At 49.6% G+C, this 24,618-nt stretch overlaps 1 protein-coding gene and 1 long non-coding RNA gene across 4 annotated transcripts in view; one reads left to right on the top strand and one right to left on the bottom strand.

Moving 5' to 3' along the window:
• Positions 1-420: 420 nt before the first annotated feature.
• On the bottom strand, positions 421-1,603 carry LOC138099415 (uncharacterized). The gene is made up of 2 exons (XR_011146709.1): positions 1,435-1,603; positions 421-1,109 (listed from the first exon to the last, which is right to left on the bottom strand). It is a non-coding gene; the product is annotated as an uncharacterized lncRNA (long non-coding RNA).
• Positions 1,604-1,880: 277 nt separating this feature from the next.
• Positions 1,881-24,618, top strand: part of NSF (N-ethylmaleimide sensitive factor, vesicle fusing ATPase) — a 74,669-nt gene continuing 51,931 nt past the window's right edge. For all 3 annotated transcript variants that reach the window (XM_068996431.1, XM_068996429.1, XM_068996430.1), the window contains exons 1-3: positions 1,881-1,938; positions 14,716-14,801; positions 21,989-22,088. In XM_068996431.1, coding sequence (XP_068852532.1) covers positions 1,927-1,938; positions 14,716-14,801; positions 21,989-22,088 — 198 coding nt within the window. In that variant the 5' untranslated portion in view covers positions 1,881-1,926. The remainder of the gene's footprint in view (positions 1,939-14,715; positions 14,802-21,988; positions 22,089-24,618) is intronic.

The following is a 24,618-nucleotide window of genomic DNA, read 5'->3' as shown; positions in this document are numbered from 1 at the left end:
CTGCGCAGGAGAACGGTGTCAGCACACACAGGCTGTCACCTGTCGGGCTCTGGCCGCTGCCAGCCCGGAGCACAGGGGTTGTTTGCAATATTTAACAACCACCTCCCGGAGCTGTTTTGCTGGCACAGTGATTTCTGTCAAGGGACAGTGAAACTGTTCAGCTGCGGGCAGGGGAAACAGGGTCTCACTGCAGGAAACAGAATCCTTGCACTGCTGGGATCAGCCCACGGCAGATTTAGGCAGTGACCCCATTTCTTCTTCCCCCCAGGGCTGTGCTGTGCACTGAGGTACATCCACAGTCTGGGGCACTGACCACTGGCCACTGTGGTAAAGTCTCCTCAGTGCCAGTTTTGCATGGACCTGGCATTCCCCTCTGGGTCCCAGCTGACTCTGGTACTTGTTCAAGGCAGTAACCAGCGGTTACAATCAGTATTAATATTTTATTATGCTGTCAAACCCCATGCAGGAAGCTGCTGGGACAGGTTGCTAATGTGTTAAAGTTCCCTGGGTTGACTCCCAGGACGCTGGGGTTGGCTTTGCAGACACCACTGAGCTGTGGGGCTGGAGTGTTTGCCGCCGCCTCACTCAGAACACAAACCACAGAGTGCAGCTGGGATTTCATCTCTGGCTGAACATCACACAGGGGGATGAGCTCTGTGAAGAAGCCATTGTCACCTCTCAGCACCCTTCCTCCAATGTGATCTGCTTCTCCAGAGCAAAGCACTATTTCAAGCGAATCCCATACAGATCCACATCCCGAAATCTGGCTGGAAGCTGTCAGTGCTCAGACGAGACCCGGCTGTGCAGGAGCAGACACCATGCATGAGTGATGGGCTGGGGATGGGCTGTGGGAGCCCTGAGCATCCTCCCCCAGGAACGAGTCACATCTGGGTGTGACACCTGCGAGGGGCTCGGTGGCAGCTCTGAGCTCCATTATCGGCTCTCAGGCTCACACACACCTGGAATTCTTATCACAAATATATAAATAGCCATTAGTGTCAGCCAGATGGTGCCGAACAGGAAGTCCTGTCAGGCGAACAGTTAAGCCATTGGATGTCATCGAAGGAGACCACGATGCCTGGTTTTACTACAGCTGCTGTGCAGCGTCTCTGGAGCAGGAACAGAATCAAAACCAGATTAAAAATTAAATTAAAGCAGAATTAAATTAAAAAAAAAGTAAAAAATTAAAAAATATTATTAAAATAATAATTTAATATTATTTTTATATAACATAAAATTATATCATCATATATTAATATTATAACATACTATCTGCTATACAATATATGTTAATATTATCATTAAAATCTTACTACAAAATCATTAACAAATACTATAAAAATTATTAACATTTAATCAAAACTACATTAAGATCGAAATAAATGATTTAAAAGAATTAAAGCAGGGGTCGCCTGGCGGCCCGGCCCCGCTCACCCTCACACCGCGGCGCTCGGCCCATCCCGCTACACCGCGGGACCGGGACCGGGACCGGGACCGGGACGGGGACCGGGACCGGGACCGGGACCAGCTGAGCCCCGCCGGGCCCCCTCCAGGTTGCCATCGCGTTCCCGGCCGGGCACCGCCCGTGTCCCCCCCTGACCCCGCGCACGGCGCCCTCAGAGCCCCGGCAACACCGGGGGGCCGCCCGCGACCCTCGGCCCCGCCCACCCCGCCTCACCGACCAATCCCCGCAGCGCTCCCGAAGACTGACAGCAGAACGCCCCGCCCCTCACCGCCGGGCCGAAGGGCGGGCGGTTCCGTGACGCGACCGTCAGTGTCTTGAGCGGCGGGCGGAGCGGCCAATGGAAAGCCTCAGTCGCGCAGGGGGCGTGGCCTCCGAGGCCCCGCCCCGGCGCTCCGCGGCGCCTGCGCTGCGCCGCCCCCTGGCGGCCGTGGGGAGGGCCCGTCGGTCGGCGCTGCGGCAACATGGCGGGGCGGGTAAGTGGGGGGGACGTGGACCGGCCGCTATCGCCCATCCCCTGCCCCCTCCTCCGCTCCTGCTCCTCCCTGCGCGGCCGGGCCTTTGGGAGCTTCTCGCAGCCCCGCTGCCAGGAGGCCGTTCAGTCCTGGGGGGGGTCCCTCGGGAGTGCTGTGAGGCTGTGGTGACCCCCTCACCCCCAGCGGTGTGGCTGTTCCTGAGGGTCCTGTGAGGCTGTGGAGATCCCCCAGTGGTGTTGGGGACTCCGGGGTGATCCCTCTCTCTGTGTTCCCCAGAGGTTTCGAGAGGCTGAGGTGGCCCCTTGGTGATGTGGCATGCGGGACAGGACTGGGGTTCCTTCAGGAGCCGGGGCAAGGCTGACCCGTCTCCCTGTGGGGCAGGATTTTAGGGTCCCCCAGGAGTGCTGTGAGACCCGGGTGGGACAGGACTGGAGGTTCCCTCAGGAGCACTGTGAGTCCAGGGTGACCCCTCTCCATACGGGTGGGAGGCAGGTTTTAGGGTTCCCTAAGGGTGCTGTGAGGTTGCAGTGGCCTTGCGGGGTTCAGAGCTGGATTTGGCGTATACTGGGGGTGCTCTGAGGCTGTGGTGACCCCTCGGTGCTGTGGGATGAGTGTCTAGGGCTCCTTCAGGAGTTGGGGTGCCCCCTCTCCCTGTGGTATGGGGCAGGATTGTGGGGCCCCTGAGGGTGCAGTGAAGCCCAGGGATGTCTTGGTGCTGCTGTCAGGATTTAGGGTGTCCCGGGGTGCTGTGAGGCTCTGGTCATCCCACAGTCCTGTGGGGTCAACCCTGTGGGCTGTGGGGCAGGGACCTTTAGGGATGCTGTGACAGGGGGTGATGCCTTGGTGCTCTGGGATGTGGGGCAGAATTTTGGGATGTGGGGCCTCCGTGGGGCTGGGGTGCCCCTGTCTCCATGGGGTGTGCAGCAAGGTTTTAGGGTCCCATAAAGGTGCTGTGAGGCCCTGGTGACCCCTTGGTACTGTGGGATAGAGGGAGATTTTCTCCTGTGGAAACCAGCCAGGTGCTGTTTTATAATGTGGATCCACCTTTTGTTGCGTGGAAACACCTTAAGGGTTGTGCAGTGGTTTTATTCTGTATTAATTAAAAAAAATAAAAAATCCCTTTTTAGTGATAGATCACATCAGCAAGTGGCCAGAAAGGCTTTAATATGTGAAGGAACAGCCTCGTCTGTGAAATCCCTTCTTGTGGTGCCTGTACATCCCCTCTTTTCAGGTGTCCAGGTGCTGCAGGATGTGTTTGGATTGCTCTGCTCTTTGCCAGGAGCTCAGTCATGCTTTGCTGGGTAGCAGCCCGAGAAAGTCACATTTTTCATTAGTGCTTGCCTTTGGCTGGAATCTTGTCTCTAGGCCAAGTGATTCAGTGTTAGAAATCCTGGGGAATTGGTTTTCCAAGTGTTTTTTGTGTTGTGCTGGGCTGGTGGATGGAGGGCACCTGGTGCAGTGCTGTGGTGCAGAGCAGGGGTGAGGAATGGGGCCTGGGATGTGCTGTGCATTGCAGGTACTCCAGTGCCACCCCTGAAATGTGCTGAGTAATTGAGAAAAACCCCATGTTTTATGGTCTGTCTCTCGTTAAGAGCTTTTCCTCTGTCCCTGTTCCAGATTCCTGGTCTCACCTTCTTCCTTGCACCTTTTTTCTTCATCTCACCCTTTGCAATAACGCAGGGAAATCTGTGAGCCTTGACTGGCTTTTTTCAGCTTTCTGTTGCCCAGAACAGGAGCCCAGTGCTCTGGCCAGTGGTAAGATTGTTTTACCCACACTGGATGTGGTTCTGAAACTCCCTGGGCCTAAATCAACCCAGCTGCAGTGGTCCTGCCTTGCCCCTTGCTCCCCTGAACCCTCCCAGCTGTGTCCTCAGGGAACACCCTCATGCATGCTCTGAGTGCTGGGATTGGGGTGACTGGGGATGTGGGGAGGAAGGAGAAGGATCAACTTCAACTTTGTTCTTCTGCTTTGAGCTTTTCTTCTTCTGCTTTGGGCTTTTCTGCTACTAAAAACCTGAGAAAATGTGCCTTTATTTGACCAGCTTGGAAGCTTGGTGGAGGAAAAGGGGATTTGTGTGAGTTTAAAGGAAAGATTGATGCTTAGTTGCCTCCTAATCTGGCAGTTGGATGGGTGATGCTCTCCTTGGGTTACCAGGAAGCTTCTTAGTATTCAGTGTTTTCATGATTTGCCTACAAATGCAGTTGTTGCAGAGTTACCAGGTTATTTAATGCTGTGAAGAGAGTCCTTAAGCTGAGTGTTGCATCTCCCTCCCCAAGCTGGATCTGATCCTTCGAATGCTTTCCATGTGAGTTACCAAGGGAGCTGCCTGCTCCTTCCAGCTGGCCCATGGGACAGCAGCAGTGCTGGGGAGGATGAGGAGCAGGGAGAGCAGGCAGCAGCATCCGCTCGGGCTGCGACACCAGAGCTGTGTCGCTGTAAATACGGAGCGGATGGTGGGAGGATGGAGGTGTGTGATATCTCCAGGCACAACAGGTGAGTCTGATGCTGGAACACTGGTGCTGCTCTGTTGTCAGCGTTTTTAACAGGTGCTTCAACCTGGAGGATGGGAAGAGGAGCTTCAGTGACTCCTTCTGCCCTGAAAATCTGTCCTGCGATGCCATTTAGAGTTTAATCTCTTTTATTGGACTCATGTGATTCGATTTGTGTGTGTGCAGTCTCACAGGGAGAAATGAAGGGCTGTCCTGGTGTACAAGAGAAACAAAATATTTAAACTTTCAGTAACATTTTGAATAATTCAGGTGAATGATAAGCCAAATCTGATTAATTGTGAGATGCTGTTTCAGGTGTGTTACTCTGCTCCCCTAATTGCACTGGGTCTCTCCATGGCAAGGAAGAGACGGTGATTAGTGGTGATTGAGGTTTACAGGAAAAACAGTTTATGATGATTTGGAATAATGACTGTTTCTGTAATGATTTATTCTGAATCTCTGCATGGGAATCATTAGGCACGCAGGCAGAGCAGTGAGGCATCTGCAGGAGAGGGAATGGTGGGAAGCTGCTGTGTCTGTGCCTGGTTATGGACCCCTTGTACCAAGTGGACCCCTGGAAGTTCACTGGCACTGTCTGTAACTAATTGATTTGAGCTACATCAGGAATTAGTTCCCAAAGGGATCTAGAAAGGCCAGATGATTTCTGTGCCTTGTTCCAGTGAGTGTGAAGCTGTAGATCCAGCACAAACTGCATTTCTGCCTGTGTCTGCACAGGCTGGAGAGCTCCATGGGACTGGGATGGGATAGGGAGCAGGTCAGGGTGCTGCTGGCTCCTCTGGCAGCAGGGCTGCTGCTCCCCAGGGCAGCTGTATGTGTAGGGTGCTCATATGGATGTTGGTGAGGATCCCCCAGCAGAGACATTGCTGTGCTTTTCTTTAAGGAGTATGAGATTTGTGAACTTGTTAGAAATAATGGCTGTTTCAGGGGGTGTCACTGGTGTGACACATCCATTTTTGTTCATCTGCTGTTTGGGGCTCCTTTAGGGTGGTATTGCCTTTAGCCCAGTGAGAGCAGACTCTGCCCTGTTGGCTCCCCCGAAGAGACTCCCCTTGTGTTGGGTTGGAAATGGTTTTGGATTCACTCAGGTACTGGATGGTGCCTGACCCTGCAGAGTGGTGCTGTCACTCCTCTCGAGAGCCTGAGACTGAGCACAGGGTCCTGCTGGCATCTGGTGACACCAAGTGTCCAATCCAGAGGTGCACAGGAGTGGGAAGGTGGGGAAGGAGAGAGTCCCTTGGTGTTCTGTGCTGCCAAAGGCATTGCTGGCCTAACCCTGCTCTCTTGTGCTTCTTACAGCCATCACAGAATTGTGGAATGGTTTGGGTTGGAAGGACCTTGAAGTCCACTCAGTGCCACCCCCTGCCACGAGCAGGGACACCTTCCACCATCCCAGGCTGCTCCAAGCCCCATCCAGCCTGGCCTTGGATGCTTCCAGGGCTGGGGCAGCCACAGCTGCTCTGGGCACCCAGTGCCGGGGCCTCCCCACCCTCACAGAGAAGAATTCCTTCCTAATATTTAATTTGTATAATATACTTGAAACAGCACTTTCAATGAATAACATTTGGCTTATTATTTGCTTGAATTATTTAAAAATACTTAAAATATAGACAGAGTGGTTTTAGGTTGGATAGTTTGGTAGGGACTTTGAAATAATGGGGGCTGGGCTTTATGTTTAGGGGTTAAAGCTGTAAGGTGATTTCTGATAACATATGGAACCAGCCTTCAGAGATGCAGGCGTTGTCAGGCAACTAAAGAAACGTTTGTGAATCAACTTAGTTCCTTCTTGCAGCCTGGTACTGATCCTGCTGTCGTCACTTAGTTTTTTTAGTATTTCCTAATGCGTAATACGAAGAACTGGGTTTTTAGCAATGTTTCAGGGAAAGGGGAGAAAACTCAATCTGAATCTCTGTTTCTGTGATCACTTCTGCAACCTCGTAACTGTCTTGTGAAATCATCACAAATCAACTTGTGGCCTGCTTTCAGGACTTCTGCCTTGCTGAATTATGTAAAATAAAGCCACATAGTTTGTTAAAAACTCTAAAATTGTTCAGAATAAAATTCTAATGGCCATGTGAATGTTTGGGCATGGGATATCTGGCCCTGTCATCTTTGATTAATTTGTTGCTTGGCTCAGTGCTGCAGAAGCAGTGTGTCCTAAGCCTGTGCTTAAAGAATCACTGCCAAAGGGAGATGTCAGTGCTGCCTCTCCATCTCCAGTTTTTGGGGTGCTGGTGTGCCACACCTCTTCTATTATGTGGACCTGCCAGAATAATTAAACTTAGTTGATAGTGGTTTCTTTAGTAGAAAAAAGTATTTTTAAAAAGTCAGAGAATCTTTTTTAGGATCATTTAAAGTGTGAATTTCTTAAGTTTTACTTTTAAATTTTTTTTCCCCAGAGCACAGCAAGATCTTCTCTTTTCCCCTCCTGTTCTGGGTTCTCTGCCTCAGAGCACAGAGGTCATTCAGGAGGCTCAGAAAAAACCCTGACTGAATTTGGAAGAAGTTCTGTCATAAAATTAGATCTGCTTGAGTCCACAGAAAAGAAGTCCCTAGAAAGTAGTGGCACTTCTGTTTTGCTGAATTACCCACCAGGCAGAACGTGGTTTCAGTGCAATGAAATCACCACTGATTCCTTTTTTTTACGTGAAAACAACTAAAATGTAGGTCCCCATGTCATGGAGTGATCTTTTTTTTGATCCAGGGTTGGTGGACATGTCCAGGTGCCCTCAGAAGTGCAGGAGGGGATGAGCTTTAGGGAGAGCTGGTGCAGTGACACCCCTGAGCAGTGGGACAGAGATCTTGGTAACTGCAGTGGCTTTTGGAAGGGATGAGGTTGAGCCTGAGGGCTCTGCAGGATGTGTTCAGGATGCTGTCTCACATCAGGGAGGCTCTCTGGCAGAGACCAGAGTTTTGTGATGAAATTCCCATATTGGCCATCTCTAGAAGGTTTTGGACCCCCCAGGAATTAGAGAGCTGTGTTGGAGAGGGTCTGTGAACAGAAAAAGCCGAACAAGAAACCCAGCTGCTAAAATTAATGGAAGAGCTTCCGGCGCAGTGCCCTGGAACTGTGTCTGAGCCAGCTGATTGTGCTGCTGCTCATAAACCAAGGCTGGATATCCAGTTCCTCAGGCATTCCTGCCGTGCTGCTCTGCTCCTTCCTGTGCAGGCAGATCCTGCCCTCAGGGAGGTCAGGGGTTTGCAGTATGAAAAGATTTAACACGTTTCTCTGGTCTCCTGGGATGCAATAAAGCAATGACCTTCTATCAAAAAATCTGGAATAATTGATGCCCTGGAGTTGGGTCATGTGCTCTTTCTGTCAAAAATAGAGCAATATTTGCAAGCTGCTGCATCTTAAACTGATGGTGACTGGGTGCTGTTTGGTACATCAGAGTCAGGGGAAGTTCAGTGCCAGGTGCTGCCTGTGTCAGTGCTGGTGTGAGTTGTAAATCCTCAGGGACAGCAGCATCCTGGGCTTTCACTGGGCAGATTCCAAGGGGGATATTTTTAACATTGACATATATTCACATTGTCCCTGTTGCTGTTGGGTAACTTTTCTAAATAAATGGATGAAATCTGCATCTGTGACGTGTCCTCACAGCTCACATGGCAAAATCCTGTGACCTGCATCCCAGGCCCACAACTTATTCTGGTGGGGTGGTGGTTCATTCCCTTGGCATTTTTAAAAGATATTTAGATGAAACACAACAAACAACAATTCCCTGTAATTAAATTGGTGATCATCCTGGCTTGAGGAAGGAATGTGAGGCAACATCCACTCAAAAAATGGATATATTAATTACAAATGCACATATCCTGGGTCATTATTGCTTAATGGGAGGGCGGAGCTGCTGTTCCCACTGAACAGTCAGAGAGCAGCTCCCTGGTTCTGAGGCACAGCAGCTCAGGTACAGGTGTATTTCCTAAAATCACTTACTGATCATGTTGTAAAGAGCTGATCTGGAGAAGGACATCTTTGGGCAGAGCAACCTGTGCAATTCGGCTGTAGATGCTCTGCTTGAAGAAGCTCTCCTTTAGCACTCTTGTTTCTTCTGCTCTGGTGGATCAGGCAAACCCTTGGAACTCTTTGTTCTTGGGACTGTAAATTGTCTTTTTCCTGTTGTTAGCAAATATTGGCAATAGCAGAGCCAGATCCCCAAAGCTGTGAGCACCTCCTTAACCGCAGGTAAACAGCGTTGGAGTGACGGAGCTGCCCTTGCAGATCTGAGTTCATCTGAACTTTGCAAACAAAGGGAAGCAGCAGTAAAACCCAGTATCCTTTAATTGTGGGAGAGGCCCTTCTGCCCTGATAAAGTGGCTCTGGAGTGCCAGGACGGGCAGTAATTTCCGGACTCAGGCCCAGGGAGCACAGGGCTGCTCTCAGAGAGAGGAACTGGGAGATGCGTTGAGTGTCTGATAAAGGGTGCCCAGTGAAGAGTGTCTGGTGTCTCCTGCTGCCCGTCTGTGCTGGGGCAGAGCTCTCCTGCCAGGCGAGGACAACACAGGGAAAACATTCCCTGTTTCATATCCAGCCCTGGGTGATGCATGAGGTGCTGGTGGGAGCTCTTCCCTCTCTCCTCCTCTGAGCTGTTTGGGTTTCTGCGTTGCAGGGGTGGCCGTGGCACAGCACGATCACGATCACGGGAGGTGATTCACAGTGTGGGAGTGGCTCGGGGGGCGTGGGAAGGAGGGATCCATCTCATCCAGGGTTCTCTGGACTCTGCAGTGAAGCTGCCTTGGTGGTGGCTCACTCAGTGTTCCCAGGCTTTGTCAAAAATGTGAATATTAGTTTTGAGATTTTAGCTTCCCAATGTGTTCCTCTTTATTAGGAGAAGAAAAATGGTATTTCTGAGTTTGTTATCAAGAGAGAATGCAGCTCCTTCCTGAGGAGAGTAAAAGCTTCCAGCAAACAAATAGAGGTCAAGTGGAGCAGGTGGAATGGCCAGGCCAGAGCAGGGAGTCAGGGCTGTGTGTTCCAGGGACAGCAGCTTATCCTGCCAGCACAGCTGCTGCAGGTCTGGAAAGGCCTGTCTGGCCAGCCCTGCTGGTCCAAAAAGTTCCTTGTAGGTTGATTTCCTCTTGTGGCTGCAGAAATATGGAAGCTTTATTCAGTATTTTTTGACATGTGCAGGAAAGCCCTCTGCAAGCTACTAAATGTCCTTAGTTAATTAAAAAAAATGTTTAGAACCACAGCATTTAGGACAACTTGTGTTCCTGAGTCTGGTCCCTGATGGTGACAGCATGTTGTCATTCCTTTTACAAATATTACTGAATTGTTCTTTAGAGGAGCCTTGGTTTTGGCTTTACTGTTGCCCTCTGTCACCGAGCCAGCTTCCCCTCCAGCTCAGGAATCCGTTCTTACCTGCCAGCCAGGAGCTCTGCTGGTGTTGCTGTTTTATGCCCATTTCTTCTGTCCTTCAGTGTTGAGTTGTTGCTCAGCTCCATGGTGTGTGTGGATGTAGAGAGCAGCCACAGTCCTTGGGCTTCCCTGTGCTGGGAGCTTGGTTGGTCTCCTCGCAGGCTGGTGCTGAGCCAGCTCTGCAGCTCCTCCTCCTGCTCAGCTGCTGGTTGTCACCTGTGTGCAGCCAGAGGTGTTAATGTCCATCTGGGATCTTGGTGTCCCCTGGATCTGTAGATAAAGGCAGGGCTTTGTGTGTGTCTGGTTTCTGTCAGGAGCATACTCATGGATAATGTGTAGGATCTATGATTCATCATCTCAGTTCCCTGTTTATTGTCAGAGCTCCTTTGACATCATAATTCTTCCTGTCAGTATTTAAACTTCATTTTATTTGAGACTCGTAGTGGTGATTGAGTGTTTGACTTGGAGGCAGCCGTGATTCCTGCAGAGTCACCTCTGCTCAGGCTCTAGGGAGTGTGGGCTAAACTGCTTCCCAGGAATTACACCTGCACAGGTGGTTCTCTGCCCTCTTTGGGTGATGAGGCTCTGGGCTTGGAGAGACTTCGGTGCCCAACAGCTGTTACAGGAAAGCTTGAGTGCTTTTTGGAGCGGGATCCCCATCTCAGTGCAGCTGGAAGTGGGCTCTGCTGGGGAAATGGAAATGTCTGGTACCCAGAGCTGTCACGTTTCCTAACACTCCTCTGCCAACACCTGGGTGCCAGAAATTCCATCTCTGTGCACCTGCATATACATGGGATTTCTATCTGTGTCTGTTTTACCCAAAGGAGAATTTAAAACATACAATACTTGAACAATATTTGTTCTGTACAAACCATGTGAAAACAGGGCACAGAACAAAACCAGCCTCGGCTTTAGAGGCTGTTTCATAATCTCTTGCTCAGCATTAGGAAATGAAATGAGTTCAGATGTCTTGGATGAGGAGCATCTCCACCTTGGCACTTAATGTTTCAGCTCTTCTCAGTCCCAGCTGACAGCAGAGCACTTCAGTCATTGCCACCACCTTATCTCTGTGGGGAGAAACATGTTTTTCCTTGGCTTCCTCTGCCATCAGCCTTCATGATTCACAAGAGGTGAATTGACAAAATGCAAAAAGTGTAGTTTATGTCTGTATGAAAATATCCAAATAGCAGCACCACTTTCTGGGCTTTGGCAGAGGTTTGGACTGAATGATCTCCAGAGGGTCCTTCCAACCCCAACTATTCTATGATTTTGTGAACAAGTGAGTTTCTTATTTTCTGTGGAGGAAACGAGTCCTTGCGGCTTTGGAAAAAAAATCTCTGGAAGATCAGGCGTTATGGTGATTGTTTCTATTATGTAGCTGTTTGTTCTTCAGGGCAACTTTTCTTTGTAAAAATAAAATATGCCAATATCATTGAGCCTCCTGGCTTTTGAGGCAACGTTACTGCTTTGTCACAAACTCAGAGGTGGGGTCCTTCACGTTCCCTCTGAGTGAGATTTATCAGTGTATTGTATGGTCTTGTTTTTCTCTTGGCAAACAGAAGGGATGATGGAGCAGGCCTCTGCCCAGACCTGGGTTTAATAGCAGGTGCTGCCTGGCTGATGCTGGATGATGGATGCTGTAGCTGGGAATGCTTCAGCAGTGTGCAGTCACCTCCTTAGGACTTCACTGTCCTTGGAGTCTCCTCTTTGCATAAACCAGAACAATACCTGGAGGCAGGGAAGATTCTTTTGCCTAATTTAACCCTAATTTACCTTCTTTAAGCCAAATTTATCTGTGTTGTGGTTGTGGGTGTAACAGCAACCTGTGAGGGTGTGTGGGTCACCTCCAGCCTGGCAGTGCCAGGGGGTGACTGCAGCGTGTCACCCTGCTGTCACCTGCAGGAGCTGCTCTCTGGTTTGTTAGAGCTGTGTCTTGTCTGGTTGCCAGCAGTAATCTGCCAGTTTGCTAAAAATTAGTTTGTGTAAACCTACTTTGAGATTCCTAGGAACACTCACAAGGATTTTTCTGCCCCCGTACCCTGATGTGGTGTGTAAGTGGCGGCAGTGGCGTGGGGTGGCAGAGAAGGGAGAGGGGCAGGTTCTGGGACTCCTTGTGCTGCTGTCCTGGGAAGCTGCAACCCAAAATGCAAGAGCTTGAGGTGTTCCTGACAGTAGCACCACTGCCATATGCCAGCCATGTGTTCCAGCCCTGCACTGCTGCATTTATGCCAGGAAAGCTTCCTCAGGAGCAGCCTGTGCCCCTGTCCTGGCTGTGACAGCTCAGCTGCTTGGCAGAGACAGGGATCCATCCCTGGGAGCAGCAGCTCTGGGATATGAGCTCTGTGGGGAGGGCAGGTAAGAGGAAGCCCCTGCAGCTCCCCACAACAGTGTGTTCCTCCTTCCTGCTGGGGTGATTTCCAGTTTAATCATCACCTCTTCTGTGACCAGATTCCCTCAAGCTGTCCCTTGCACCCTTGTGGAGCTCCATGCCCGGGAGTGACACCCCTGTCTTGCAGCTGTGTGATGTTAAAACTTTTTCAGAATATAGATAATGTTCTGAAGAGCTGCAAAATCTTGGAGCTTGAGGAGAGTGTGTACTGGAGGGCTGGGAGCAGAGATGTTGCCTGAAATGTTGGTCATTGCCAGGGAGAAATGGGCTCCTGCCAGACAGTCCAGGAGGAGGAGCTGGGCTCTGGGATGGCTGGCATGGTTGGTGCTGCTGCTGCAACAGCCACGTTATTTCACGTGTCAGACACTCAAGGGTGTTCTGCCATCATCTCTCCTCTGCTGCAGAGCTTGCAAAGGGAGCAGTTGTTGCTGGATTTGGAATGCATCCCTTGCTATTCCTGCATTTCCTAAAGCACAGTGTTCCAAGTGCAGAAGGGAACGGCGGCTTGGCCGGGCGCTCGCTGCGTGTAGGAAGCAGTTTGTCACTGAGGATTAAAAATGCAGCTGAGGACGAGTGCTGTAAAAAGGTTTAATCCAGGAGCTCCATGTCCACTTTTCTCCAGAAATATCCCCTGTAATGCGTTTTATCAGGGCGTGTCCTTCACAAAACCGTGCCCTGCAGATGGGAGGAGAAGTGATAAAAGGTGAATGTTTGCTGCGAAGTGCCCCAGGCCAAGGGGCCTCAGCAGACAGGTTGTGTATCTCATAAATCCACCGATGTCATATATTTTATTACAGGAACATTTGAGTCTTTTATTACACTCAGCATTCAGGTAGATAAATCTGCTTCAGGTCTGAAAATGGAATCTTTTTTGGTTGTCACATATGTCAAGGGCAATTGAGCATTATTCAGTAAAAGTAATGAATTGGTCCTTTTCTAAATAGCAAGTACTTGAGACAAATCACATTGTGCCATAAAAGTTGATCTGAGCTTTAGAGCAGGCTGGCTGCAGGGCACACCGGGGGGGGGGGGGGGGAATTTCTCTGGCTCTTGTCCCAGAGGGGCTGGGGGAGGAAGGCTGAGCAGGACAATAACTCCTGGGAAATGATTTAGCTGTGTGTGTTGGGATCAGTGCGTTTCCTGTGCTTGCTGTTGGGATTTAAGGGCGTCTTAAGAGAAAATCCATCCTGAATTGCTTTTAGCAATAGGCTGACAGTGTCAAATAGTTTCTGTTGCGCTGCCTGCAAATTTGTATCTGACAGAGGTAGCTGTGCTTTGATTCTGAAAATGACACCTTGGGGGGCAAGTTAAGCTTTTCCCCAAATGAAATTTCTTCAGTCCATAGCTAATGATGGAAACATCCTGCCTTTTCCATCCCGTTCTCCACTTCTGGAGGCATTTTGATCCCAGTTTTCATCGTTCAGCCATTGTTTTGTGGTATAATTCTGCAGGAGCAGGTGGGGTGAGGGTGTAGGATGGGGCTGAGGTCCCTCTGCTGTGCTCCCCCTGTGCTCCATCCTGCCTCGTGATGGGGATGGGCAGCCTGGGCTGGGAGTGCTGCTATTTCAGTTTTTAATTGCTGATTGATGAGTAACAGTGAAAGGGACAAAAATGAACAGATAATCTTGAAATAAGATTGGTCCTCTGACATTAGAAAATAGAACGAGGGGGAGAGCTCCCCCACAAAATTTGTTGCAGTATTTTTTTTCATAGTGATAGGCTGGAATTAACTATTTTACCTAATTTTCTTCTCTGTGTTACGGATCTGGGATGTTTCCTATAGAGTAGAAAATATCACATGTGATATTTCTTTTGCTAAGTGGTACAAAGGGGTTGTGGGGTTGGATGGCAGCTGGCTGAGATTAAACCTTCCTGTGGACTCTCAGTGCTGCCCTGCACTGCACTGGGTGAAGGGGTTTATGCAGAACGGATATGCTGAAATTTCAGTTTTCTGAGTGATGTTCAGGGAAGAGGGAAGGTCACGTCTTTATCCCACCCTTTCTCCCTGCATGGTCTCTGACCCCGCCCAGCACGATGAAGCAGGGTTACCCAGGGCTGCAGGGGAACTGCTCTGTCTCCAGGCTGCTTTCCCTTAGCAGCTTTCAGAATATCCCAGTGTCCTGTCACTGGGCAGGAAGCACTTTCCAGGGAATGCAGGTTACTGCTGCCTTGTGGCAACATTCAGGGAAGCTTCACGAGTGCCAGGGTTCACTTGCAAGTTAACAGTGTTTGCCTTGCAGGCTTCCTCCCAGGTAATTTTAAAGGATTTTTGTAGGTAGGGTGGAAAATACAAAGTACATGATAGGCCCAAAATGCAGAGCTTTAGGATACATGTACCTGTGACCCATGGAAGTGTTTGGAGAAACCTGGAAGAGGAGCTGGTTGATCCCAGCGGGCTCTCAGAGTGTGCCAGGACTCATAAGACCTGTTTTGTGCTTTGTGGTCTTGCAGAAGACTTGAGCCTTGGCTTAGTAAAGGAAAATCAGAATTTAATTTGACTTTTTCCCCCTCTTTCTTGTAGCCTATGCAAGCAGCGAGATGTCCCACGGATGAGCTGTCCTTAACCAACTGTGCTGTGGTGAACGAGAAGGACTTCCAGTCTGGGCAGTAAGTGTGCACTGTTGCTCTTTCAGCTTTTAACCAAAAAGGAATTGTTTTCAAAATTTGGATGGAGGGGGAATGACATTCCGGGTTTGGAAAGCTGAACACAGCAGTTTGATTAACAAAACTTCTGTGTCTTTAGAGATCAGAACTTTAAATGTGGCTCTTTCTGGAAATGGGAGATGCTGGAAGAAGGGTGACAGTTTCTCTGTAGCGTTTCTTTCTCGGGAACTGCATCTGCTTAACTAATAGAATCATTTTAGTGAAGGACTTTTTGTTATCATTTTTGTTTGTTTTGGTTTTGCTTTTGTTCCTGTTACATAGTGAGAATATTTGAACTATTTCAAAAACGTTTTTATCATTTTGTTGCATTACTCGGGGCATCTTCTCACTTTCACATGATATGGGAGTGCTGAGCAGAGCCAGGAGGACTCTCTCTTGTTCTCGGGGTTTTCATGCACAAGAACAAAAGGGAGAAGCAGCCAAGTGTGGGCACAACAAGTTGGATTCTTTAATTGCAGTTCTGGGGTGGCTGATAGAACCTGCCTCTGGGATTTACTTCTGTTAGGTGGAAAACACATGAATTTTTCAGCTCAGCCCACACAGAAGGGTTTTGTATTACAAGAAGCCAATTCACATACTCAGTTTCCTTGCTTTGCTGCAGCTTTAGGGAAGCTCTGGCAGATTTCAGTATGTAGGTTGTAGACAGAAGTCATTAATTTCAGCTGAAAGGGAATATCATGTGCAGCAAAAGGCTGAAGGGCTTGGGTTTGAAAAATGGGAAAAAATGTTCAAGGAGATACTGAATCATATGCCCAGGCCTTAGATAAAAATACCTGCCCCAGGTGAACTCTGCTAAGGATGGAGAACACAGCAGTGCTGAACTGCAGGAGTGCAGGGATGTGTTTAGGATTTGCCTCTCTGTGCTGTCAGTTAGCTCTGCTGCCCTGGGACCTGTCCTGGCCCTGCAGCGATGAGCTGAACTGTGATTTTACGAGCCTAACCTGAGTATAAAATGCCAAAACCAAACAAAACCACCCCCCAACAAGCAGAACTTTTAGGCTCAGAAGCAGGCACAAGTGTCTGCTTGGTCTTTTTTTGAAAAGACACTGGTCTTTTCAAAGGATGGTTTTCCCCAGGTAGACTTTTTTCCAAAGTAATTGAGTTACAAAAATACCTGAACTGAGCACTGTACCTCATGCATTATAAAAACTTTAATTTCCTCCAATGTAGATGTCCTGGAGGGACCCAGCTGCCAGACCTGCAGCCGGCTGCGTTCCTTTTGCTTCCAGAACCCTCTGTCCTGGCATTTGTGGCAGCTTGCAGGAAGCAGTGCCCCAGGATGTGCTGGCTAAGCCGGCTGGATGTGGTTCTGGCTGTTCCCATTCTCCTGGGAGCTGTTTATTTCTAGCAGTTGGTGCTCACACACCAGCAGCGTGTGTTTGGTTGGGAGCAGATGCTGCAGATGGCTTTGCAGTGTCAGATGGAGCACAGGGAAGCTCCCGGTGTTCGGCAGTGCCGGCCTGGAGTCGGTGCTGCATTGCAGATCCGTGGAGCCCTCCCTGGCTGCAGCTCCTGCCGGCAGCGCCCCTGCCTCGGGTCCCTCACCACGGCTGCCTGCTCAGGGGGGCTTTTGGTGACACCTCCACAAAGGGCTCTGCTCTAGCACTGCTGCGGGTGTAGAGCTGGAGTTTGCCCTTGCATCAAGGAGATGATTTAGCCCCAGGGTGCTGCTGAACATCTTCTCATGCTTCGCTTTCTGCACCATGAGCTGGGCAGGGATGAGTCAGCGCTTGGTGCCGCAGGAGTTCACAGGAGGCCACGCGCTGGGTGATCCCAGTGTATGGTGTGTCGTGGTTTGGGGAGTGGCACCATCTTGAGTTCCTGTGTCCTGCTTCTACCTTGAGGAGGCCTAGTGTTAGAAGCTTAACAGGACGAGGAGCCCGGGCCCCTGGCGGGGGGAGAGAGAAGCAGTCAAAACCAATATGGTTGATAGAGCAAACTCCATAAAACTCCGTTTATTAGCAGTCCAAAGGCACTTACATAGTATACCAGCTTGTTAACTCCTAAGTGGCTTAAAGCTTATCAAAACACATTTCTATTTCTACATAATTGGACTTACATTGGCAGGTTTCCATAGTCTTGTTATGAAGGAATTCAGTGCTCATCTCCCTCGTTCACTCCCGGATAGTACAGCTGCAAGTTTTCTCTCCCTCTCTGTTCCTCAGGCCTGCTTGTTATCTTTCACACAGGGACTTTCCCATGGAAAGTTTTCTCACACACAAGCCTAAAACTTCCAGGCCTATTGCTTGCACAGTTCTTTTATTGATCCCAATAATTCTATTTCCCAACAGCCTAGTGCAGTTTGGAGAGAGAAACCAGTTCTGAACACAGCCAGGCTGTGAGGGGACAGCAGTCAGGGCAGGCTGTCTGAATGGCAGGTTTGTGTTCGTGTTAAGAACTGGTTGTGCTTACCTTTCTCATGGGAAGCCCATCCCTCCTAGGCCAGTTTAGTTTCCTGAGGAGCCCTTGCTGAATGATTGCCGTGGGTTCCCAAACATGCGCTGTATGGGATGAGATCCCTGCTGGCACCTCTGCACAGGTACCTGAGTCATCCCCTCCCTCACAGGAGCCCTGCTCTTGCTTCAGCAACATAAAAACTGATGTGCTCACAGGTTAATTCATGTCTGGTGGAGTTTCTCTTGGTTTGCTCAGCCTGGCCAGCAAACTTACCAGCACTTTCCTGGGCCCAGTTTCCTGGAGCCCTTCCTAAGAGCTGGCATCACACACATTGGATCTGACAGTTCCAGGCGAGGATTTACACATGGAACAGAGCAGCAATTCCACCTGGGAGAGCTCTGGGAGCTGTCTGGCCCTGGTGATTCGTTGTTCCTTTTGTTCATGTATAAGCTGAAGCTCTTAATGAGGTTGAGATTTCCCCCATGTGTCTCCATGAGCTCTCTGAGCTCATTCCTGGTGAACATCAGTGTAGGAAAATGCATTTAGTTTTTCTGCTATTGCCTTATTTTGAGCATTTGTGATACTTAGGTTGCTTACAGCCTGTTGGAAGCTGCCTGCTCCTGCTGTCTTTGAGAAGAGACATGGTTGTCCCTGTGCTTTATGCAGATTTTTCTCACAGAACCTGTCAGGATTTGACCTTTCCTAGTATTTTCTTTCAGAAAGCTGATTTTTTTTTTCCCATTTTTCCTCTTTGCTTTTTCTTCCTGGCATCTCTTTGTCTGTTGTCAAGCTCTGTTGTCTTTCTGCTTTGCTGGAGATGTTTTTGGTGAATGGAATACTCCAGCACAGTAATTGGTATGAAGTCTTTGTGGATACTCCTCCCCCAGTATTTTTACCAGGTATAGTCATTTTCCTGCATTTTGGGTCTTTGAAGTGAAGCCCAGCAGTGGTGGAGTTTGTTCTTCCTGCAGAGATGCTGAATCTTTACATGTTGAAGTCACTGTTGTGTGTGCTGGGGCTTTAAAAAGCTTTTTTTGGGGCTTTAAAAAGCTTTAATTTTGGGTCTTTTCCTGTCTCATGAGCTGCTTCCCGTCAGGTGTTAGTTGTCATCAAGTGCATTTTGTGATGAAGTATTCCAGAATTGTAGCTGGAACTTGTGTGTTGCCTCCAGGTGTGTTTCTCTCATGCTCTGCAGTGTCACACCTTCCTTTCCAGTTCGTTGTGTGTCGATACTAATTTGGATTTCTCAGGGTGATTCTTTGCTGGAAAACCCCTGATTTCAGTCCTGGCCTCCTGGACAGTTCTCTGCTTTATCTCTCTCTTTCTGTCAGTTTGAAATGAGCTGTCCTTGGAGCACTGTTCCATCTGGGGAGGATCACTGCTCGTCCCTGCTGCTGGTGCTCTCCCAAATCATGGAATCATACAATGGTTTGGGCTGCAAGGGGACCTTGAAGACCATCTGGTGCCACCCCCTGCCATGGGCAGGGACACCTTCTACTGTCCCAGGGTACTCCAAGTCCCATCCAACCTGGCCTTGGACACTTCCCAGGGATGTGGCAGCCACAGTTTCTGTGGGCAGCCTGTGCCAGTGCAGCCTGTTCCTGGCTAATGCACCCCGAGGGGATGTTACCCACCTTTGCTGCAGGGATGTGTTGCTGGCTCCTGTTGAGCTCATTGTCCATCTGGATTCCAAGGCTTCTTAGCCCCCAGTTGGCCCCCAGCCTGCACTGGTGCATGGGATTGTTCCCCTTCGTGGAGGACTTTGCATTTTCCCTTATTGAGCTTGATGGGATCTGTCAAGGTCCCTCTGAGCAGCAGCACACCCAGGTGTGTACCCTGTGGGCTGGCTGAGGAGCTCTGTCCCTTCAGCTGCTCAGGAATGAAGGGGTTAAATAGTTTTGGCCCCATGTGGACACATGTGTGGTGGGCACAGGCCAGTGATCACTTGCAGTGGGATTGGCACACTCCAGTGATCTCCTGCAGTGGGATTGGCACACCCAGTGATCTCCTGCAGTGGGATTTGCACACCCAGTGATCTCCTGCAGTGGGATTTGCACACCCAGCGATCACTTGCAGTGGGATTGGCACACCCAGTGATCTCCTGCAGTGGGATTTGCACACCCAGTGATCACTTGCAGTGGGATTGGCACACCCAGTGATCTCCTGCAGTGGGATTTGGTGCTGTTGGCCCCAGCCCCAAGTGCAGCAGTTCAGCCTCCAGCCCCCCTCCCTGCCCAGTCTGTATCACAGCAGTGTCTGAGGATGGTTGTGCCGGGCAGTGTGGAAAGTTTGCTAATGTTGGGATAAATCCAGCTCTCCCTTCAGCCCCAGAGCTCACCATTTCATTGGAGAAAGCTGTTATGCTGGTTAGGACGGATTTTCCTTTGTAAATCCACGCTGACCACTCCTAAATCCATGCTCAGAGTGACTCCCAGTCACTTTCTTGTGCTTTAATATGTTTGGCTTCCTGGATTAGTTGCTCCGTCACTTCCCTACGGTGTAAGGTGAGGCTGACCAGCCTGTAATTCCTTGGATCCTCCTACCTGAAGGCAGGAGTGACATCTGCTGTCTTTCAATCTCCATAAATCTTCCCTGGCTGCCATGCAGCACTAATAAATGCCTTGTTCTCCCCTGTAACATTTGTATGGAACTTCACCACCTATACCAGTTTCCTGGATTTATGCCTGGGGCAGAAGGAGGAGGAGAGGGAGGGGTGTCCTGGCAGCTGATGGGTGATTTTGGGTCAGAATCAGTGAGGACTCAGCTCAGTGTCTGCCTGAGCTGGGAGCTCTGTTGTCACTTTGGTGTGTTGAAAATGCTTCTGTCCCTGCCAGGCCACCAAGTGCCAGCAGTGCCTGGGAAGGATTTGCAGGTGGCAGCTGGCCATGGCTCCTGGTTTGGGCTGCCGTGGCTCCTGGTTTGGGCTACATTTCCTCTTGTCTCCAAGGGCCATAAGTTCCTTCCTGCCTGTGGCTGGAGCTGTTCTGCTCACAGGATGGAGCCAGTGCAGATCCTCACTTGGATGGTGCTGGATTGGCTGTGCAAATGAAAGTACAGGGAGCATATGTGCATGGAAAACATGGACTGCAGGGAGGGAGGAGGGCCAGGAGTGTGGGCCTTGGCTGCCAGCACAGCCCTTCCTGACTGTGGGGTTGGTGAGGGGTAAAATCCCATGGAGCTGGTGCCTTGTGTACCCCAAGGGTGCTGACAGTGCCAGCAGTGGGAGAGGAAGATGAGGTGAACCCTGATTCCACCATCACCCTGCTGCCAGAGCACACAAATCCCAGCCTCCTTTGGTTTTGCTTTCTCGTGCCAGCAAGCTGTCTGCCTATCACATGATAAGAGCTATCAGGCATAGTCTGAGGAGAGCTAAAAGCAGCTTTTGAGTATCTTTGTTGCTGACAGCTTCAATTCTGAGTGTGACAGACAGGCACATGCCGTGGCTGCTGCTGTGTCTGCTCCTGACTGCTTGTATTGCTCTGGTTTTATAACTGTTCTATAATGGAATCTTAGAATCATTGAGGAAAAGGCCTCCCAGATCATTGAGTCAAGTCTGGCCCATCCCCACCTTGTCACCCAGCCCAGAGCACTGAGTGCCATGTCCAGGCATTCCTTGGACCCCTCCAGGGATGGGGACTCCACCACCTCCCCGGGCAGCCCCTTCCATGATGTTCTTCCTGATGTTCAATCCAAACCTCCCCTGGCACAGCTTGAGGCCATTTCCTCTTGTCCTGTCCCTTGTTCCCTGGGAGCAGAGGCCAACCCTGCCCCCAGCTGCCCCCTCCTGTCAGGGAGTTGTGCAGAGTGAGAAGGTCCAGGCTGAGCCCCCCCCAGCTCCCTCCTGGTGCTCCAGACCCCTCCACAGCTCTGTTCCCTTCCCTGGACAGGCTCCAGCCCCTCCATGTCTTCCTTGCAGTGAGGAGCCAGAACTGACCTGAGTGCTCAAGGTGTGGCCTCACCTCTGCCCAGCACAGGGGACGGTCACTGCCCTGGGCCTGCTGGCCACACTCTTTCTGATACAGGCCCGGTGCCCTTGGCCTTTTTGCCCACCTGGGCACACACCAGCTCCTGTTCAGCTGCTGTCAATCAGCACCCCCAGCTCCTTTCCCACTGGCCCTCTTTCCAACACTGTGGTGCTGTTTTTCCAGCCACTCAGATGCTGTCTGAGTTCAGGATCAGTTGGTCACCTGTGCTGGGAGGAACAGCTGCAGGGCCTGTGCGATTTTACTTTTTGTACAGAAATTCCTCCCATTATTTCCTGCTATCAAACTTCTAAACACTCAGATCCCTGTACGGGCTTTGCATCTACTTCTTATTGGCATCACAGCTGGGGACAGTGCTTGTTGGGGGTAAGATACTGGTGCTTTGGTGTTAATGCTTGAGATGTGAAACCGGCGTTGATTTTTAGCTGTAGCAGCCTCAGTTTGTGGTTGTGGTTTGGTTCTCTCATTTCTACAGTGCAGTCCTGAAGTTAAGGGCTACTGGGGGGGATGTAAATAGTAATTTTTGGTGCAAAGTCTTGCAGTTGGGCTTTGAGATGCCACTGTACCAGTGAGTGTGATGGACTCTGTCACCCTGCTGCGTGCCTGCGTCGGGCTGTGGCTCCAATGCTTTTGGTTTTCCTGTGCAGCCCCAGAGATAAGCTGGGTGTTTCTTTTGAGCTCTCACAGCGCTGTGAACAATGCAAAACCCTCCTGGTACACACCAAAGTAAAACACTGATCTCTTTTCTAGGCATGTTGTGGTGAAGACCTCTCCCAACCACAAATACATCTTCACACTGAGAACCCACCCCTCGGTCATCCCTGGCAGCATCGCCTTCAGCTTGCCCCAGGTATGGTGTGGTTGGACTTTCTACTCTTCTACAGAATAAGCAAAATCTCTTTTGGGATCAGGATTGAAGATAAGTTCTCTAGCTGGAGTCAATGTATGCTGCAAATTTGATTTCTGCCAGCAAAAGTTCAAGGAGACTTGTACTACAACTGAAGTGACTGTGCTTACATTACTTTGATATATTTTTAGTGCATGGTGGGATAAACATACCTGAAAAGGTGTAATTTAACCTTCTAAAAATCCACCAGAAATAAACTATTTGAAAAAGAAAAGCCTAAGCAATATCTGCCCTTCCCTGTGAATCTTTATTGTTCCCTGTTTTCCCTTGACTTTACAGGGTTTCTTTGCTGTGTTTTTTAAGACCTGCCAGAAGTTTTATTGACTACATTCAGTCATTGGTAGTGTTTTTAGATGAAAAGTGCAAGGAAATGCATAAAAGAACCCCAAAACCCCTTTGTCTTGGCTTTCTTAATTAAGTCATCATCAGATGTTAAGTGATGGTTAGAATAAATAATGAATATAATTAACTTCTAAATCAAAAAATGAAGCTTGGAGCTTTTAACTCTCACCCTGAGTGTCATCCCATGAACCTTCAGCAATCATTGTCTCTGATTCAGTGCTTTCATATCTCCCTGCCAGTGACTGCTCCAAAGCCCAGTCTCTGTGCTGCAAATGCAGGAGGTTTTTTTTTCCTCAGCACATCTTGGCACAAGCCCCCAGATGACATTTTGCCTTTCCTTTGCTGTTGGAACTGGGTCTGTCTGGAGGAGTGGGTGGGGGATGTTATGTTGATCAGTGTCTGGCTGTGGTTTGTGATGCCCAAACTGCCCAGCAGTGACCTGAGTGCACTGACTTTTAACAGCATAAGCATCTCCTGCTGGTCGCTGTGTTGATTTTTGTATGTTGCAGTTGTTGTTGTGGAGCCAGGAGAGCCCCTCTGCCAAGGGGTGAGGCCTGGTGCTCCCTGTGGAGAAGGGGCTGTGTAGGGAATGTTGCAGTTTTTGGGAGGTGAATGCTTGATTTGTAGGATTATAGAGCTGTTTGGGTTGGACAGGGCCTTTAAAGGCTGAATGAACAGGGACATTTCCCACTAGACCAGTTTGTTCACAGCCCTTGTCCAATATGACCTTGAATGTTCCCTGGAACCTCTCTGGGCAACCTGGCCCAGGGTTTTACCATTTTCACCATATGAAATGTCTGAATTCACCCTCTTTTAGTTTAAAGCCACTTCCCCTTTTACTGTTGCTGCAGTCCCTACTTAAAAGTCTGTCCCCAGATTTAAGTCCTCTTTAAGTATCGAAAGGCCACAATGAGATCCCCCCAGAGCCTTCTCCAGGCTGAACAACCCCATTCCCTCAGCCTGTCTCCATAGCAGAGCTGTTCCAGCCCTCTGAGCTCTGGGGTGTTCCTCATGCTGGGTGTTAATTCCCAGTGTTTCCCAGAGCTGTGGATGGTTGCAGTCAGTCTCACACCAAGTGCATGTTCACTGTTCCTGTTCAGGGATGGTGATGTCTGTGCTCTGAGGCCTCCAGAACATCTGCTTGTTGTTCATTCACTGTTCATGTGGAGTTCTTGACCACTTTTGCTCTGTGGTAATCTTGGGTGTGACAAATTTTGTATCCTGAGAGCCTAAAATCTGAACTGCTGCACAGTAATGAGAAACCTTTAGCAGAAACCAGCCAAGTGAACATGGGGGTTGAGCTGTGTCTCTTGCCTCAGAGAAGATCCTCACTAATCTTCCCCCAGAGGGTGCTGGGCACTGCCCAGGCTCTCCAGGGAATGGTTCCAGCCCCAAGGCTGCCAGAGCTGCAGGAGTGCTGGGACAGCGCTGCCCAAGGTGGGATTGTTGGCGTGTCTGTGCAGGGCAGGAGCTGGACTGGGTGATCCTTTGTGGTTCCTTCCAACTCAGGATATTGGAGAGGGTGTAAAGGGGGAAATGTTCACTTTGTGAACAAAGTCATTGTGTTCCTTCTCCTAGACAAAAAGGCAAATACAAGTGACCATAAATTACCACTTTTCAAAAGTGAGCTCCCTGGAGCTGTGTTTAATGACACCTACACGTGTCCATGACTGGTGCCTCTATTTGATATCTGAGGGACTGTGAGCATGGCATAGCCTGTGATGAGGGCTGTGAACACACTGCAGCCAATCTGTAACGCAGCAGCAGCCACTGGGAAAACCCCATTTTTGCAATCATCAAGCCAGAACTGGTGGAATTGTAAAGGTTATAGATTTTTTTGTGTCACATAATTTGTAAACCATTTCCCACTTCTGCAGTTCCATACAGCACGAATCTTTTTAAAGGAATTTGAAGGGACCTAAAGGATTTGAACAGATTCATTCTTACTGGTTCTCTTGGTTCAGGTAATATTGTAGCTTGGAGCACATTAGAACAAGCTTTTAAAATGCCCATGGGGTGTGTAACAGCCATTCTGGCACCTGTGGAGTGCTCAGAACATGGGCTTTGCTAGGAAATTAGCAGAAGGACAAAAAGCCCTGTCCAGCAGCACAACTTCTGCCTCCAGGATGGT

This window comes from Aphelocoma coerulescens, chromosome 27, assembly GCF_041296385.1.
Source record: "Aphelocoma coerulescens isolate FSJ_1873_10779 chromosome 27, UR_Acoe_1.0, whole genome shotgun sequence".
Lineage (NCBI taxonomy): Eukaryota > Metazoa > Chordata > Aves > Passeriformes > Corvidae > Aphelocoma > Aphelocoma coerulescens.
This window is presented reverse-complemented; position numbering and strand designations above follow the sequence as displayed.